Consider the following 17779-nt stretch of genomic DNA (forward strand, 5'->3'; position numbering starts at 1 on the left):
ATAGCAATTGCTCGAGAGACGAAAATAAGAATTGTAGCTTAAACAGATATATATATATATATATATATATATATATATATATATATATATAACATGGGAAAAATTATGTGCCCCCCATTTTTCTTCTAGTCATGCCTACTGTAATAGTCTAATTTTTCCTTGAAAAATTCGACTAAAAATTTGAGATTCATGTTACATTGATGGACAAAAGCAATAAGAATCTAGAATTTTGATAAATATCTATGAATTGTACATAATAATTTAAAAAAAAAAATTCGGATGAGAATTTTTTCGTCTTACTTTTTGTCTTTTCTGAGAAAGTTTACCATGGTAATGGTAATATTTTTTTACATCATGAAGAAGTAGAGATTTGAACGAATAAAAATCTCACCAACTTTTTAAAAAAAGCCGATATTTTGACGGGAGAATTTTCGTTCAAAATTTAGGTCGCTTTTTCGATATTATGTCAAAATAACGTGAAAAAATAAATATTTAAAATCAAATAAATTACAGTGTATATGGGATGTAAAAAGGTAACTTTTCACAAAATTTCGTGAAACAAAAATATTTTTTGTACAACATAACAGTTTAAAACGAAAAACTTGATTTTGTTTTTCAAATAAATTTTGAGGTTATGTGAAAAAAGTTTGAATATAAAAGTTGGAGATCTTCTTATTACCTATTACTTTGCTTTTGACTTTTTTCCATAGTTTTGCCAGAGTTTTTTACCCTTAAAAAATCACGCCCTTTCCCTTCCCGACCTCAGATCGCCCGTAAATTATTTTTCCTTTCATTTTTATAATATCCTTCTCCTTTTCCAATTGTTTTTATCCTACTATAATTTTTTTACTTTTTATTATTTTTAAAGGTTTCTACTCTGGTCTACTTAGTATTTTTTATAGGTTACCAATAGCGACATTCACATGTGTTTTTCAAAAATAATTTTCAAACAATTTTCTAAAAAATCGTTGAAAATAAGCTCAACATTACCTTTGAAGTAAAAAGATGAATTATTAAGAGCGACAGGATCATTAATATGAAAAAAAATTCTAATCTTTATTTATATGTATTAAATTTTTTTTAACAGAAATTTCAACCGTAAATAGCTTTTCAATTAAATTATTTCAAACAATAAATACCTGTGTGCGTTTACTCGAATAAAATCCCGTTCCTTCACAAATCAGCATGCAACACGGTTAAAAATTCATTAGCGGACAATAGCACCGACAAGAACTATTGAATCAAGTAAGACTGATCAGAGAGATGATCCGCGAATACCACAATCTCGGTGTTAACGGACTGTTCAGAGTGAAACAGTATGAATTTTTACTGAAACAGAGAAAGAACGATCACCACGACATAGCTCCTTATCAAAAAGAACTCGTGTTTTTGTTTTCAAAATAAAACTGGTAATCGGCATTTGCTGAATAATTATCGCGTGGGTTATGGTGGCCAATCAATGGCCGAGTAGAAGACCAAAGGGAGATAAACGGTTTCTTTGTATTTGTATGAATATTAAGAAATGGCACGCGATACATTTATAAATTGTAAAGATACAAACATCTAGAAAATAAAAATAATGATGTTTAACTAATTTGATACGATCTGTTGAAATTTATATAATCACGTCGGTTACTCATGATTCATGATGAACTTGTTGTTTTATAAGAAAGTTTATTGATGGTAGGAGAGCCATAGGGGGCGTTTTGGGATTCACACGAGCGCGGCAGATTAACATTAGGGGACATCCTTGTACCCTGTTAAGTACGTCCAGCAAGTCTTAGCACTATATCCTGGAACGTGCGTTCAAAATATTGGATCAGATAAAAAAAAAAATCGATCGGTTGAAATAGTCGAGCGTGTCATATTAAGGTAAAGTAGGTTTATTATAATACAAAAAATCTATATTTCCTTAATCTGACGATTTGAGGTTAGGGGGTTACAATGTTGTTAAAAAAATTCACGACATTGATTTACTCGAGCGCGTTCGTATTTTTTGTTCAATTTAAAGGAAATAACGCCGATTATTTAAAAATTTTTATTTAAGCTGTGCACGTGTTACTGCAGTTAAATATACATATACTCCGCACTTCGTGTCTCTCTTTTCAAAGTCTTTTAGTACGATAAAATTTTGCCATTTATATGGATTGAAAAAAACTGGTGATGTCAGCAGAACAAGAAATGATTTTTTCAATAAAATATATGAGGTTACAGATAGTTCACAACTTTTCTTGTTAATTGTATCGTTCTTCCAATATCAATTGCAAAACCCTTGCCAACAATTTTATTTGATCTACCATAGGCGTAGATTCCTCATTTCATTATTTATAAAAATAATTTAAAAAATATGTATATTCTATGTTTTCGAATACTTGATTTGCAAGATAACAATAACTCCATGGATCAAGAATAAAATAAAAATTATTTTTACCATGTAATTTATATAAATAAAATAAAAATAGAAATTCTATCGGTTTTTTGTTAATTGCATATATCTTTAATAAGAAACTATTGTTAACTGATTGATTTATTCAGAACATTTTTCAAATCGTCTGATCAAAGAAATCCTTCCATGAAATCATTAGATTAGTAGTCAGCACTTCTTACGTATCAAGCTGAACCTACTGTATCAAAATCTAATGCGTTCGAGTTTTCAAAATTTCGTTTTTCTAACATTTTTAGACGTGCCAAAAGCTGTCATCAAGTCCAAATGGTCAATATACTTAATTTGAGGTTCCTTTGGTTTTACTTAACATCCCCTCCCAAAATCTGATGCTCTCGAATACCCCATTACCTACCCCACCACGAAAACCGGCAGATTAATATGATTTTTCATTCATGGACACAAGGAAATTATATAGTATCAATATAGAATGATTACTTCAATGTTATTAATTTTTTTTACACTTTTAAAAACCTGTAGACGCTTGCCCCACCGCGAAAATTATCATTTCACCTAATATTAACAATCTACTAGGTCCCCACGACGCTCGAGTAAATACCTATTTAGCTGGAAGTCTAAACGTCGAGAATTTTCAAAATTTCAACGCGGTTCAACCCTTGAATATGGTTCTTTTCTTCATAACGCGGAGGCGTCTACTTATTCAAAAAAAAAGAGAAAAAACATAAACGTTAGGCGCCAATCGAGTCGTACACGGAATAAAATAACACATTTCATAAAAGTGATTATAATGTCTGTATTGTTAAAAATTTGATTTTTCCTGTACTCTAACATATTTATTTAGTATCTATCAACAAGGTAGCGATACTTGAAATATTAAATGAAGAGCAGTTTTTCTCTCCATGGGTTTTTATAATAATTCATAAAACTTTATAATGAGATTTTGATTAATTATCCTAAATGGTTATATTGATTCTAAATAATGATCCAGATCAAATATCAAAGAAATTATTATAAATTGTCGTTATTCGTGATCTTTCTTCAAAGACAGATGTTAAAAAATAGCATTAAATTTTGACATATATATGAATATTTTTTAATTGGTAATAGAAAATGGTTTACAATAAATAACGACAATTTGTGAAACTAAATTGAAGAAAAAATTATATCATATCTATGTCTAATTACACTATTCTAACTATCCTTCATCATCAAAAATAACGTTTTTGATGATGTTTTATTTACGATTCAGTAATTTTCTGTTATTATTATTTCTTTTATTAAATTAACCGTTTAGAATCCTCCAAGCAATTTATACATTTCGGGTTTTCTTTATTCGTTTTCTGTAACCCCCCGTTTAGGTTTTCCGGTCACTTTGTACTACAGAATCTGTTTGACTTTGATGACTCGTACTGTAACTTTAACTTTGAGTCCTGTGCACACTTCAAGAATTATCTGTTATTATTTTTTTTCTATTTAATTAACCGTTTTGAATTCTTCAAGCATAATATACACTTTGGGTTTTCTTTATTTATTTTTGGTAACTTACTCCTCAACTCAAATAATTTAAGTAAAACCCTTACAAAATTGGGAAAAAATACAATGGCGTTTCAAGAAATGTTATAAGATGTCTATTGCTTTTTCATTCTCTCACCTCGCTCTAAAAAAAGCCCATCGAAGTCGAAAATCTCCATAGTTACTGCTTTCTTCGATTATGAAGCATATTTGGAATGGAGTTGGTTTAAAGGAAAACAATTTTAAGTTAAATTCTAAAAGGGGTACTGATATATAAGACGCCTGATAAATGAGAGAACATTTTTTTTAATCACAACTTTTTTTCGCGATTTTCTGTTGGTTCAAAAGTCTGTTTGTTAATACCCCCGGCTTTAGCACCTTGTGACTTTCAGAAATGCTTCATGGATGCTTTACTAGGTAAGAAAAGTACTCTAAAGGTCTAAATAACTGAAATTATAAGTTACCTTTTTACTTTGTTTTTAATAGATTAATTCACAGTCTTTTTCATCATATCTCGTATATTTTTTCTAATTTATAGGTAGATATTAGCTAAAAGAATGAAGCGAAATTGTACACCATTAATAATTTTAGCAAAATAAATATTAGTTTACCAATTACATACTTAGTTAATGATAATTGCTATAATTGACCTAATCATATCATTTAATCAATATCCATAAATTTCTAGCTAGGAATTAACTTCAAGGAGAATGCCGGGTGTTCGTTCGATAAAATATTTCATAAATGTCGCGATTAATACGCAGATGAAATATAGTCTTCAAACATTATATTTTCATATCAATAAATGTCTAAAAATATAAACTGTCGGTCTATTTTAGACCATATTTTTTCATGCCGCATTTGATTGTTTAAGTACTTGGTTTGGTATCCTTGTTTCTTTGATTACCTTCGTGGCAAACACTTCCTTCCCACCTTTTTTTTAAATGTGAGTAATTGTTCTCGAAGAACAGAATCATATGCACAAAAAGAATGTCTTTTTGATACCATGTTCCTCAGGTCTAAGTTAGGGATCGATAATCGGTCATTGGGAATATTTACTTCAAACGTCTGATGTTATGATGATTGTTGTATTATTTATCTACTAATTTAATCATTTGTTCATTTATTGAAATTTAATTTTGGTGCAAATTCCTCAATTATGTTAATTGTAATTTTCATTTCACATGTTTTGATTAAGGTCACTGTAATACAGAGCCGACACAGAGTAGGGGAGTATAGGAGAGCCCAAAATATGACGACAAAATTGTCAAATTTGATGTATAAATTCATAGCTAACTCTTGATTTTTTGGTAACTTTTTAATTAACATTGTTGAAAATGAAAGTGTACATGAATGGAAAGTTTTAGAAAAAAATTATCCATAGTATAATTTTTTTTTTAATTCAACTGACAACTAAAAAACCTTTATGGAATTGTGGAATTTCAAGGTTATGTCACCCCTGATTAATCCTTTAGAATGGTTTCTACTTACCATTACTTAATGCACTTAACAATCTCATAGTGTACCAAATTTGGTATTTTTGAATTAAAGATTTGCAAAGAAATTAATTATTGTTTGAAATTTTGGGCTCTACTTTTATGCCCTATAATTCATCTGGGATGCTTCTCTATACTGTGAGTCGGTTCTTGTGTGATACCCTTATTAAAAAGTCACTTTCTACTATCTTATTCCTTAGCCAGTTCATTTTTTTCGTTTATAAAAGTTTAACTAATCGGTTCCAGGAAACTGAAACGCAGAATTGATAGATCCAGAGTAACAGCTGCATTTGATGATCGTTACCTAGGATTCACGGCTCATAGAAACCCTTATAATACCTGCAGAAGTAAACTTGTGGAGAATAAAAGTTAATGAAATAAAATCGGTACATATAAAATTAACAAATAGGAGAGGGAATTGTCCACCCGTGAGTCTAAACTTCAAGGAAATACCACAACGGGAAGACGTAAAATATATCGGAATTCACTTGGACCGAAGACTAACGTGGAAAACACACATCTTCACTAAAAGGAAACAACTTGGCCTCAAGCAGCATAAACTCTACAGGATTATCCGAGGAAAATCCAAGCTACCTCTTGTGAGCAAGGGCTTGATATACAAAGTTATTCTCAAACCAATCTGGTTATACGGAGTGCAGCTTTGAGGCTCGGCATCAAACTCGAATATAGAAATCATCCAAAGGTTTCAAGTAAAAACTTTTACAGTAATCACCGATGCTCCTTGGTTTGTGCCTAATAGTGTTATCGCTCGTGATTTGAACGTTAACTCTATTATGAGATATAGACTAACGATTTACTCCAAACGACTTAATTAATGGGTTTTAAAATAGTGATTTTAACTTTTAGAATTTTAGACCTCATGCCTTTCTCTTATAGAGATTTTATCAATACTTATATTCTTTTAGCCGATCAAAACTTGTCTTGTCCCTAGTTCTTAAGTAGTTGCGTTGTAACTATAGCTCAATAGGAAATAACCACTGGGTTATTATTCCTACACGTCTATTGAACAAGTATTCAAAATATTTACTTATTGCTATTGTGAAGAGATTGTAAATTAAACTGGAATATTTAATGAAAAAGTCAATATTGTTCAATAATTATTATCAAGCCAAATTGTTATTTATTATCATCTTTTATAAAATTGTCTATTTCTCTATCAGGATCCAGTAGTGAGCAACATACTATCACAATTTTATGTCGCTATAAACCTCCAGTACATTTTTTTGACACTGAATTTATATGGCGTATTGTAAGTTAATGAAGCCGTATTTTGAAACGCTAACAATTTGTTGCTTATAATGGCTTCTTCTTAGATTAACAGTGCCCCAGGGATTGGAACCAGTACCATTACTCTTCCAATGTTCGTTAATGATCTGTTTAATAACATATCTTGTGAGAAATTGGGTTATATTCTACGATAAGTAGATCAATACAAATACAAATTATATATAAAAAATAATTGGATTAAAATAAAACGTAAATAATGAAAAATGTGAATCGATCAGTAATAATAGGATTACTTTTCTGATGTGAAGATTACATTTATCGGTAGTATGATAGTATTTTTAGTTTCCTAAAAAAATGTGTTGTCTGGGTTATTTGTAATATTATAAATGACTCGGATTCATAATTGAATTCAAATCTAATTGAAAATATGTAAACTACCTCCGATAATGTGATCTGTGTACTGTAGTTTAAAATTTAAAAAACACAAACACAAATTTAAACAACAAAATCAAATCAAAGATACCAGAATACAAGCTTATATACTTATATATTTCAATTAATCAATATTTCTATCAACGTCAATTTGAATATTTAATTTTGAATTCTATGAGTTTTAAAATTTATACAAGCATTGATACTATCAAAAATCACCGGAAATCTTAATTAATTATTTCCCAGACGAGGAATAGATAAGTATTCGAAACCTCGGACAATATATTAAAATTAGTCCACTTGGGTGTTTCCTTGTCACATTCCCAATAAGAAACCGCTCATAATATAGCTGGCAAAGATTTCTTTCGGTCTCTTGCTATTAGTGCTATATCAGCATATGCCATTAATTGTATTGATTTATTAATAATACTTCCATCGACATTACATTCTCTTATTATGCCTTCAACTGCAATGTTAAACAATACCGCTAAGAGTCTGTCACTCTGCATTCACCAACATTTATTTCAAATTCTTCAGCTGGTCAGTTTTTTGTTATTACCCTTGCATTAGAATTAAGCATAGTCATTTTCCCCAATCGTATTAACTTTTGTACTTTTACTTTTAGTTTTTCCATATCCTTTATAATCGTCCTCCTTTTCAGACTGTCAAATGCTTGTTTGAGGTCGATGAATAGCATTTGCATATTAATGTTATGCTCTTAGCTTTTTTCGATCACTTGTTTTATAGTATGTATGGCATCTATTGTTGATTTTCCTTTTCTAAAACCTTTTAAACCTTTTTGATATTCCCTTATTTCTGATTCCACTACCTTTTTCAGTCTATCATTTATTAATATTGTTAGTATTTTGTATACGGTATTAAGCAAACTAATACCTCTATAATTACTACATATGTTGGGATTTTCACTCTTAAGTATTAATATAATCATTCCAGTAGACCACTCTCTTAGCATCGCTTCTGTTTCGCATAATCTTTCTATGATCTTGAATATTTTGTACCTTAGGTTATCCCCCCGTATTATATTAGTTTATTCACTATTTCGTCTGATCCTCTTGTTTTATTGTGTTTCAGTTTGTTTATTTGTCATTACATTCAGCTTCCGTCGTTTTTTCTTTATTTTCTAGTATGGTACCATTGTCACTTATATCTACGTATCACTATATCACTGTCTTCTTCCGTTAACAATTTTTTGAAATAATTTCTCCATTCTCTTTCATTAATATTTGTTGTATTTTATTTTCTATTTTGTTTTTTGATATGTTGGTATGATTTCACATTATTTTTATTGTCATTTTCAAAGTTGTCCATACTATCGTTAATAAAACCGTAATAATAACAGATAAAGAGAAATAAAAAACTATGTTAAGAAAAAACAGACGAAAATTATTGATGTAGCTAAATGTGGATTAGAGGTTATGCACAGAATTTATTAGGCACTCTATGAGAGTTGTTTTAAACATTTACAGCTCGCCTTCCAGTTCCACGATACCCCAGTATCTGTTCTGGCTTCAAGGAAGTTAAATATTTACTTTCACTGGTTTCTTGTTCGAAACATCAATTACGTATGCTTACAATTATGATGCATTCAAGATCTGGAGTTTCTTTCTCTTCCCCACAGAATGTAAACTCGTTAGTTTCTGCTAGATTTACTACCTTTTTCTTCCTTCTTCCAAAACTCTTTTCAAAATTATGTTAATAAAACTCAAACGAAAATAATTGAACATGAAAATAGTGATGAAGATGTGAATTAAGGGTTATGCACGGAATTTTCAGCTCGCCTTTTAGTTCATTGTACCCCAGCATCTGTTCTGACTGAGTTATTCAAGATCTGGAGTTTCTTTCTCCTCCACAATGACATCTCCAGGTTGCTTTTTCTTCGGTTGTGAATGTGAAAATTTCTACACCTCGAATTAAATACGATGTAACTTATTAAGAATAGTGTCTAATTTTGTGAAGAGTACAATTGCATCACTTTCTTTCAATCATTCTCTTTTTTTATTGACGACGCAGTTTTTATAATAATACACAGTATAGAATGCGATATATTTGAAATATGTGAATTGTTAAGACATTATAGGAAACAAAAGTTCAAAGCAGTCGTGGCAGGAAAAAAATATATGAAATTGAAAGGGGAAGACACGGCGAAGGACATGGTGCGGCGTAGGTTTAACCATTTTAATACTGGAAAAGTCGTTCATCTGCGTGGGATATTGAGGTTACAAAGGAAACAATAGAAAACCAACCTAGTACTAGCACTAGTCGATTATCGGACTCCTTTGGACCTTCTAAAGATACCATACATCGTCATTTAAAATCATTAGGTAAGATCTTTAAATAGAGTCACACTAATTAATCGAGATTCAAGCGATACGTCGAGTAGAAATGTGTAAACTGCTACTTGCCATGCCAAAATAATATAACCTTTTTATTAGACATATTGTGATGAAAAATGGATTCAACTAAGCAACCCGAACATATAAGATGAATGGTTAGACAAAGGACAATTACCAGAAACCGTTGCAAAGACAGATCGCTTCGAGCAGAAAGTCTTGTTGTATATGATGGAATTGTTGTACTTCGAAATCATTTTAGATAGTTGAGCTATGAAGGTATATAGTGAACAACTGATGCGAATATATGAGGTTCTACCACTTACAACAGGAGACTGTTAAACTGGAAACTAGGAAAGTTGTGCGGAATAAAAACTAAGAACTTAATTGTATTCAACTCCTACCATTTAGTCCGGACCTCGCATCGTCTAATTTATATTTATTCTAATGCATGGTGTGGGAAAAATTTTGAATTTTTTGTTGCTCAACGTTGGGTTAAAACCATGGAATATGATGGGTTCAACTTTGAATATTAAGACTTTCTTTTTTTATTTAATACACAAAGTGAACATTATTATAAGACCCTATCTATAAATTGAGATTTTTGAATTATGCCTCAATATTGTGATATTACATGACTATTTAATCATCATCAACGCATGAAATATTATTGTTTGTTAATCTTTCTCAAAATCAGTTTGTCTATTTTTGTTAATGATGAATAAAATATTGAGAAAATTAATAAGCGACATTTAATTTAATTTTTCGTTAACTTTTACGTGTTTATCACAAGTTACTTTGTTACTTTATAGAGGCGCACTCGAAAAATATTTTTTTATTTTATCTATATTTTAATCTAGCTGCAAGAAAACACTAACTAGTTCCGTTCAACTGTATAATCATGATAATATATAAACTTTACAACCAATTATATCCTGTAGCTATCCGTAACGGCATATTTAGCGATGAGAAAATTTCAGACATGTTCTTGTATAAATAAAATTCAAGAATTATAATGGTATTTCCAACAATAATTTCAATGAAACCAACCTTGACTTTACGAATTTTAGTAACAGCGGTTTTTAGAACGTCGGTGTTTATAAAATAGACATCAATTCTTAAAAATTCACAATAGCTAGACGATTATTACAATGTACTATTAATATTAATGTTTTTCCTCTTTGTTTTTATTTGACATAAAATCATAATATTCGATTCTCCGAAAGCGGAATGTGACATAATAATAAACACACAGTTTACGTATATTTGAAAAAAAGCAATTAAAAAACTGTTATTATAGTAAAACCGATTCCACACGATGCGTCCAATGCTTCCCACGTTGAACGCATCGTGTGGTCTTGTTTTGTATCTACGTTGGCAATGAAACAATGTCTTATTTTAAAGAATTTATATCCGTTCACATTTTTCGCCACGTTTTAAGTTCTCTAGGTAAGTTTAGGTAAAGTTCTAGTCTTCTTCCAATGTTCTGCCAACATTGGAAGGTGAATGCTAACAAAAGCTTTGGACGCATCGTATAGTTGCAGCACTGCATCCAGCCTTCCTTCTAATGTTCAGCTGTAAATTTTCCAGTCCTGCTTGCTTGGAGACTAATTTCCAATTTTTTTTCTTGACCCTTAAGGGCGACAAAAAGTTAATGAGATATCAAATATTTTCAACAAAGACTGATATGTAAAAAGTTATATTCATAATATTGGTCTATTAAAATGAACTTTCAAACACTACTTTGTTGGAGGAAAAAATGGAAAATGGAAATGAAACCGACGAAAACGATAATACAACCATTATAATAAGAGAGATCCAAAAGTTTATAACGAAAGTGATACAGGTATTTTAATTGCTTTAAACACGATATAAGCAAATCCCCAAATGAATAACAAACATAAATAAAATACATTTACTGAGTAGTGATGGGGTAAATAGAATTTATCCTTACAAAATCTAAATTTAAAGCGACGAAACAACGCGATTGCAATTCTGATTGTCTAGGTAATTTTAGACAAGAGAAATTTTCATAAATTAATAATTTTCAAAAAAGTACTTTTACCACAAATGGTTTCCTATCTTTCCAAAACGTAGTTAAAGCAAGGTATTTCAAAAACGTTTGATGTGCTAAACAAGCTAGGAATCATTGAACCACTCTTTATTGAGAGAGCATTGAACCAGCATCCTAACTTACAAATTTCGCAAAAACTTATTGATTAACTTTCTTTAAATATTGAACAAACTTTTGGTGAAGCAGGGCTAAACTTCAAAAAATAAAAATGAGAATTGAGAATTTTTTATCACACATTGTACAGTTCAAGTTATTTTGTGGCTTTTTTTCATTTCCATGGTTCCAGTCAGAGTTGAATCGATTAACAGAATCCAGAATCCACTTTCCATTGTAGCGTTTTTCAATGTTTAATATATCCTAGTCAAACCTCCACTATATATGTATGAGGTTCAGGGTTTCAAATACTCTACGACCCAAATAATCTATTCTTTCCTTTTCTTACTTACTGGTACTGGTACTTCGTACTTACTGGTATAACTTTAGCTACCAGGGATTGTCATCTTCTATTCCGTATACCTCCAAATATAATGCTGTAGAATTCCGTAATCTTTGAGAAAATGAGTATGCATCTTCTACTAAACCTTGCATCTTCAGGTTTGCAATGTTTCGACAAGACTGCTGTTAGTAGTCCTAGATTGTTTTTACTTAGGTTGACACCTTCAATTGATCTTATTTGGTTAATGTTACCCAGGAGTACGTTTGCCTGTCGATTATTCCATTTCTTTCTATCTACCTCTGAGTCTATCTGCGTTTTCATTATCCTCCAATCCACTGTGTCCCGGAACCCATTTCCCTCCAAATTATTATTTTTACATATCTCATTTAATTCTAATCAGACATGCCCAAACTAGCTTGGATCTTATGCCATTTTAGGTTAGATCTTAAATGGCTGCTCAGTTATCGGATTAGATGATAACTGGTTCGTTACCAAGCTTCAGAGTGTTTACTTCTGGGTCTACAGGTCTACATACGCCCTAGGTCTATTTGTTGTTTTTCTACAATCTGATTGCATTTTTATTTATTTCTAATATGGTGTTTAGATCCCATATACTTTTATAACTTAGTTTTGAGGTACATTATTTTTGCAGGCTAATCTCTATTGTTATTTATATATTGAGACATCTCCTAAACTTTTCTCATGCTCAACTAATATCACCATTTTCGGGGAAGAAGTCAAAATTAATTTAAAAAAACATATTGTATTGAAGAATTTTGTAAACAGAAAGCATTCTCTTATATACAATGCCTAACCTAACCACCTAAGCAGTATTCAGGAGTAATGAGAGGATCTATACGAGGGTTGACGCTTAAATTGTGGCAACTATTCTTTTCTTGAAGATTTGTGAACGGATCTCTAACGTATATGTGTCGAGTGATATGCAGAATAACAGATAGCTTTGTGATAGCTAGCAGTTGTCCGAAGCAAAAATATCAATCAATAATGGCTTCGCATACCGTACAGTATCAAGTGTTTAGGAAAGTTTGTTAATCCGTGATAAGCAACGGTTAATGTGCGAACCGACGTGGCACTTGTCATCATCAGGCAACTCGACAGAGAAAGGACGCTTCTGGAGTTAGAGATTCAGGTGGCATCGAGAAACGCATCCCGATCACACATTATTGAGTAACGAACTAAGAATTAGTAAGACATTTACCTCGGGGGCTTCCTTTAAAGTACTGTGACTATTTTCTGTGCACTACCAGTTATCACAAAGCTATATGTTGTTCTGCATATACACTATGCCTGCAGAAATTTCACACGATACAAATACGTTTGTTATCCATTTACATATTTACAAGAAAAAAAGGTGCCATGACTTAGGAACCAACCCTCGTAGTCTGCAGAGAAGCCTGGTAGGTAATTCAAATCAAAACAATTATTATTGTCTTTCTAATATTTATTAGTATTTTACTAATGAATTTGACGGTTGAAACAATAATAATGGTTAGGTTGTAAATAGAACTAAATAATACGCCCTATTTAACGAGATACCCTACAATTTATTGACGAAAACTGTCTGCCGAATTAAAACTAATCCAATTTCGTAATAAATAAATGGATTGCTGTGCCCGACGCGTTCAAATGGGACAATTGGGAAATCCATTTCGAGTCCTTGTTAGCGTTTATGGGTGTCGACGTAATTTTGACAAAATAAACAAAGCAAATTACTTAGGAACATTATAAATTCTTTTTGATAAATAGATGGTGTGAATAAATTATTTTATTAATCGTTTGAAAGTTATTTTTAAATTTCAATATTGGACTCTCAATTTAATAGAACTAACAAGAAACAAATGCTTCAAATTCCCTATATTTTTATTCCACGCGTTTCAGTGCCAGTGCGGAACATAACTATCAATGTTAAGCCTCTCTTTTTCTACTGCAACAATAAGCTCTGGGATAGAGTTTGGGAAAGGAAGTCTAGCTCGAGTTCTTCTTTTTAGTTCATTCCAAAAATGTTCTATCGGATTTAGGTCAGGACTGTATGCGGCCTTGCATACAGCTCAGCGAATTGCAAGAATCTCCCCGATATATGTATCAGCCGTCAAGCCTCTTCTTCCGTGAACACAGTCGCCCCTACGAATGAACACAGGATCGATTCGTGCTCCTATAGAAATTGCACCCCAGATCATACAGAAACCACCTCCGTAAGCAATCCGCTCTTCAAAGCAGCAATCTCCAAATCGCTCTCTTGGTCTTTCGCACTCTTTTCTTCTTCGGTCGCTACCATGGAGGCATATTCAGAGCACATTCCAAGTTTCAATTCAGGTGATACTGTACAAAACGCAGATGTTTTTGTCGAGGAGGTGGAGTAAGTTTTGCAGCAATCGTAGTCACTCCTCGCACTTCACGGAGCTGTCGTTGCACTTAAACGACATTAAAGTGACGAGCGGTTGTAAATTATCTTCTGCTTGTTCCAGGTCGTCTATGAACGGACCCACTGCGCGGGTCATTACCAATTATTTAGCAACGGCTCGTTGATCAAGTCCATTTTCGATGAAAGCTGCACTAACACACTTGAACAAAATTGAGATTAAAAATAACGAATAATATGAAAATTTCTGGTGTAAACGCAATAATTTTAATATTTGGCAAAGTTGTTATTTTTGTTACAATTACCACATAAACACATTTCATTTCTTTACCGATTGCTACGCATATAAACGATAAGCCTTGCTGATAAATTTATGCTCACATTAAATTGCCTTTCAAACAGCATATTTCTTTTCTTGATCTGATGAAACATTAAAAAAATATATATAGTTAAGTTATACTTGAGTTAAAAGTTTACAGTTGTATATGTACTAAGCTGTATAAACAGATGGGATCCCAATACCTTACTAGAAACGACCAGAAATGCAATCAAATTGTGCAATAATGGCTCCAAAACAACAGGCAGAATTAGAGAAGGGCCGTACGGCTCAGTATTAAATCTCAAGTAGAAATATAATTTACGCAGTTGGAAAAGTGGATTTGGAAAGGAATTATCGTAAACGAGATTATCATCTTGTTCAATGGCCAAGTAGCCATTACAGCTCTAAGTCCATGAGATCCAAGATAGTTTGTGAATGTCTGGACAGGTTAAATGAGCTAGGTGAAAAAGATAATTTGCGGGCCACTCCAATGGGACCTGAAATATATTAAAGTGGAAGAAAATTAAACAGCAGGCAGACTTGCTAAAGTACGACCTGAAACCTTTAGCGAATCGGCTACAGGACAATGGAGAAGATACTAGAAAAGGAAACAGACAGGACGAAAATCAGTTACTGGAGTAATTTACTGGGTCTGAGACAGGCAAAGATGTCCTTTCTGTTTAAATAAACTTTATTTGTACACCCATAAAGGACTGGAGGACAAGGATTAAGTATGATTATTTCCTTATATACTCACGTCTAAGCGTTTTCCACTGGATATTTACCTGTAACAAAAAAATACTATTAGATATAATTTTTATATTATAATTACAGAAACTATATTTATAAAAACCAATCAAAAATCACGCTTATTATGTAAAGTAGTAATATATATATATACGCAGATTTGTGAAAAATCTTGTCTGGGGTGATTGCTGTCATTTCCTGGCGGATATTTTCCTTTAGATGACTGATGTCCCTCGGTTTGTTCATGTACACTTTATGTTTAAGGTGTCCCCACAAAAAAATTTAGAGGTATCAAGTTAGGACTACGTCTTGCAGGATCTCATCTGTCTTACAGCCGCCATAGAGTCATTTCATGTGTGACAGGGCGCTTCGTCTTGTTAGAACCAAGTTCTCGTATTCGCTATTCTTGATCTCGCAAGTTCTGGTGTCAAATATACCTTCGCCTTGTCAAGACGTATGAACGACCGTTGATACAATATGCACGTTCTATTGCGCTACCCTGTAGTTTGATAAAAAAATTGAAAGACTGTCGTTCATATTGTCGCGTATTATAACTTAAAGAAACAAAGTTTAAAAATAAAAAGAATAATCAAACTAGGATTTGTTCTTGAGTACTTCACAGCAAAAGGATGCATTGACGCGACAGAAATATTTCTGTGAAAGTTCAAGTACTTGAGAAAGAAACAAACTGGAGACGAAAGAAATAAAATAAATTGTTATTCCGATCAAAAATAAGAAAAACAAAGATGAAGGAACAAACTTTCTAAATAATATTTTGTATAAATAATTTCTGATAGACTGATAACTATAATTATTATAAAATTTATCCGACACGAACCTGCCGGCAGTACGAGAAATTAAGCTGCGTCTCCATTATTACAAGCTATAAACATCCAAGACGCTTTGGCTCTTTAATACGGGACGTTTCGTCTAAATTTAAAACTTCATACCCCCGAGACGACCATAAAGCGTAACAAGTAATGATAAGAAATGGGTATTCACATTTACATCTACCATCTGGTAGGTTTTTTATTTTACCTGAATTCGATTCGGCTATAAAGAATGAACCATGTAATTTAAATGTAATAACTTCCATCGGTTTTCTCAAATTTATAAATTAATGATCTTTTACAACCTAACCAATTAAAAATTCCTATCAATAATGGAATACCGGTTAATACTACTACATCAACTCTCTACTGACGCCCGTTTCGATATCCAAGTTGTCGTCTTCAGTGACCGATGGTAAACTAAAGTTCGCTTAATTTGTCCTATATATCTCGCGCAGGAAAGATTTCCAGAGGGAAAACTTACTCCAGCGGGAAATTTTCTCATTTAATTTCTATCTAATTTAAATATATAAAAGAACATGTCCGAAATTGAGTTAGAGATTCATCATCGTAAAGCACTAACAATTATTAAATTTGAACAGTACAGTTTTCGAACGTAATCTACTACTAAAAAATAAATTGGGATTATAATCCCTATTTAGGATTAACAATAAGTTATTTTAGTGTTTTTGAAAATTTTATCTTTGAATTTGTATGAAAATTCGTTATTTTAAAAGTTAATCTTTCAATCTTCTTCTTCCATCTTTCAATTTATGGATTTTGGCTGAAAATTGAAGAATAATGAATGAATGAAAAAACTTTATTGCCATCGTACACAATAACATAATAATACATACATATTACCAAAAAGGACAGGATTTATTCTTGTTGCAAATTCAAAAGATGACATTTGTTTTAAATATACAATAAATATACCAAAGCACCAAGCGAGGAAGGCATTATGTAGAGGGGTAGGTAATGCAAATGAAAATAAAATAGAAACAGAACTGTAACGCAAGCAAATCTAGCAGGATAAAATTTCCCATTTCATCCTCATTTGGCAAAAGATTCAAATAAGAGGTTTTTCTAGTTTTCTGATAACCTATTCCACATTTGTGGTACTCTATAAAGGTATTTCTAGTATTGTGAGGAGGGTTAAGGATATAAAATGAATTAAATAAGTATTTTTATTATTTTATAGATAAAACTTATCGTGTGTCGCTCCTTATGATTCTTCATAGAATAGAATAGAATTTCGTTTAATTGGGAAGGTATGTGATCTTGATAAGGTAAATTTAACGGAAAATGCATGCAGGTGTTTTGCACTTTTTTAATGGAGTTGGAAACTGCAACAGTTATCCAATTAGAATAAACTATATCTCCGTAATCAAGTAGTGGAGAGTGTTACGAATAAAATACTTTTTTTTAGAAAGCAAGATATTGAACGCGTATAGTAGGAGTTTTGATAATTTTACCATCTAAAGGGTTAAAGGGAGATGAAGATGTTATTGAAAAGTATTTCAATTTGAAAATCACACACGAGAGATTAA

At 31.7% G+C, this 17779-nt stretch overlaps 1 protein-coding gene across 2 annotated transcripts in view; it reads right to left on the bottom strand.

The window, feature by feature from the left end:
- The window catches only part of LOC130902186 (mannosyl-oligosaccharide alpha-1,2-mannosidase IA), a 152276-nt gene that overhangs the window by 53686 nt on the left and 80811 nt on the right, over positions 1–17779 (bottom strand). The window contains exon 1 of one of the 2 annotated variants that reach the window (XM_057814086.1): positions 1140–1311. The exons of the other annotated variant lie outside the window; for it this stretch is intronic. Coding sequence (XP_057670069.1) covers positions 1140–1187 — 48 coding nt within the window. The 5' untranslated portion in view covers positions 1188–1311. Of the gene's footprint in view, positions 1–1139; positions 1312–17779 lie in introns of those variants that run through there. 2 annotated transcript variants of the gene reach the window in all.

The sequence above is a fragment of the Diorhabda carinulata genome, chromosome X, assembly GCF_026250575.1.
Source record: "Diorhabda carinulata isolate Delta chromosome X, icDioCari1.1, whole genome shotgun sequence".
Taxonomy (NCBI): Eukaryota; Metazoa; Arthropoda; class Insecta; order Coleoptera; family Chrysomelidae; genus Diorhabda; species Diorhabda carinulata.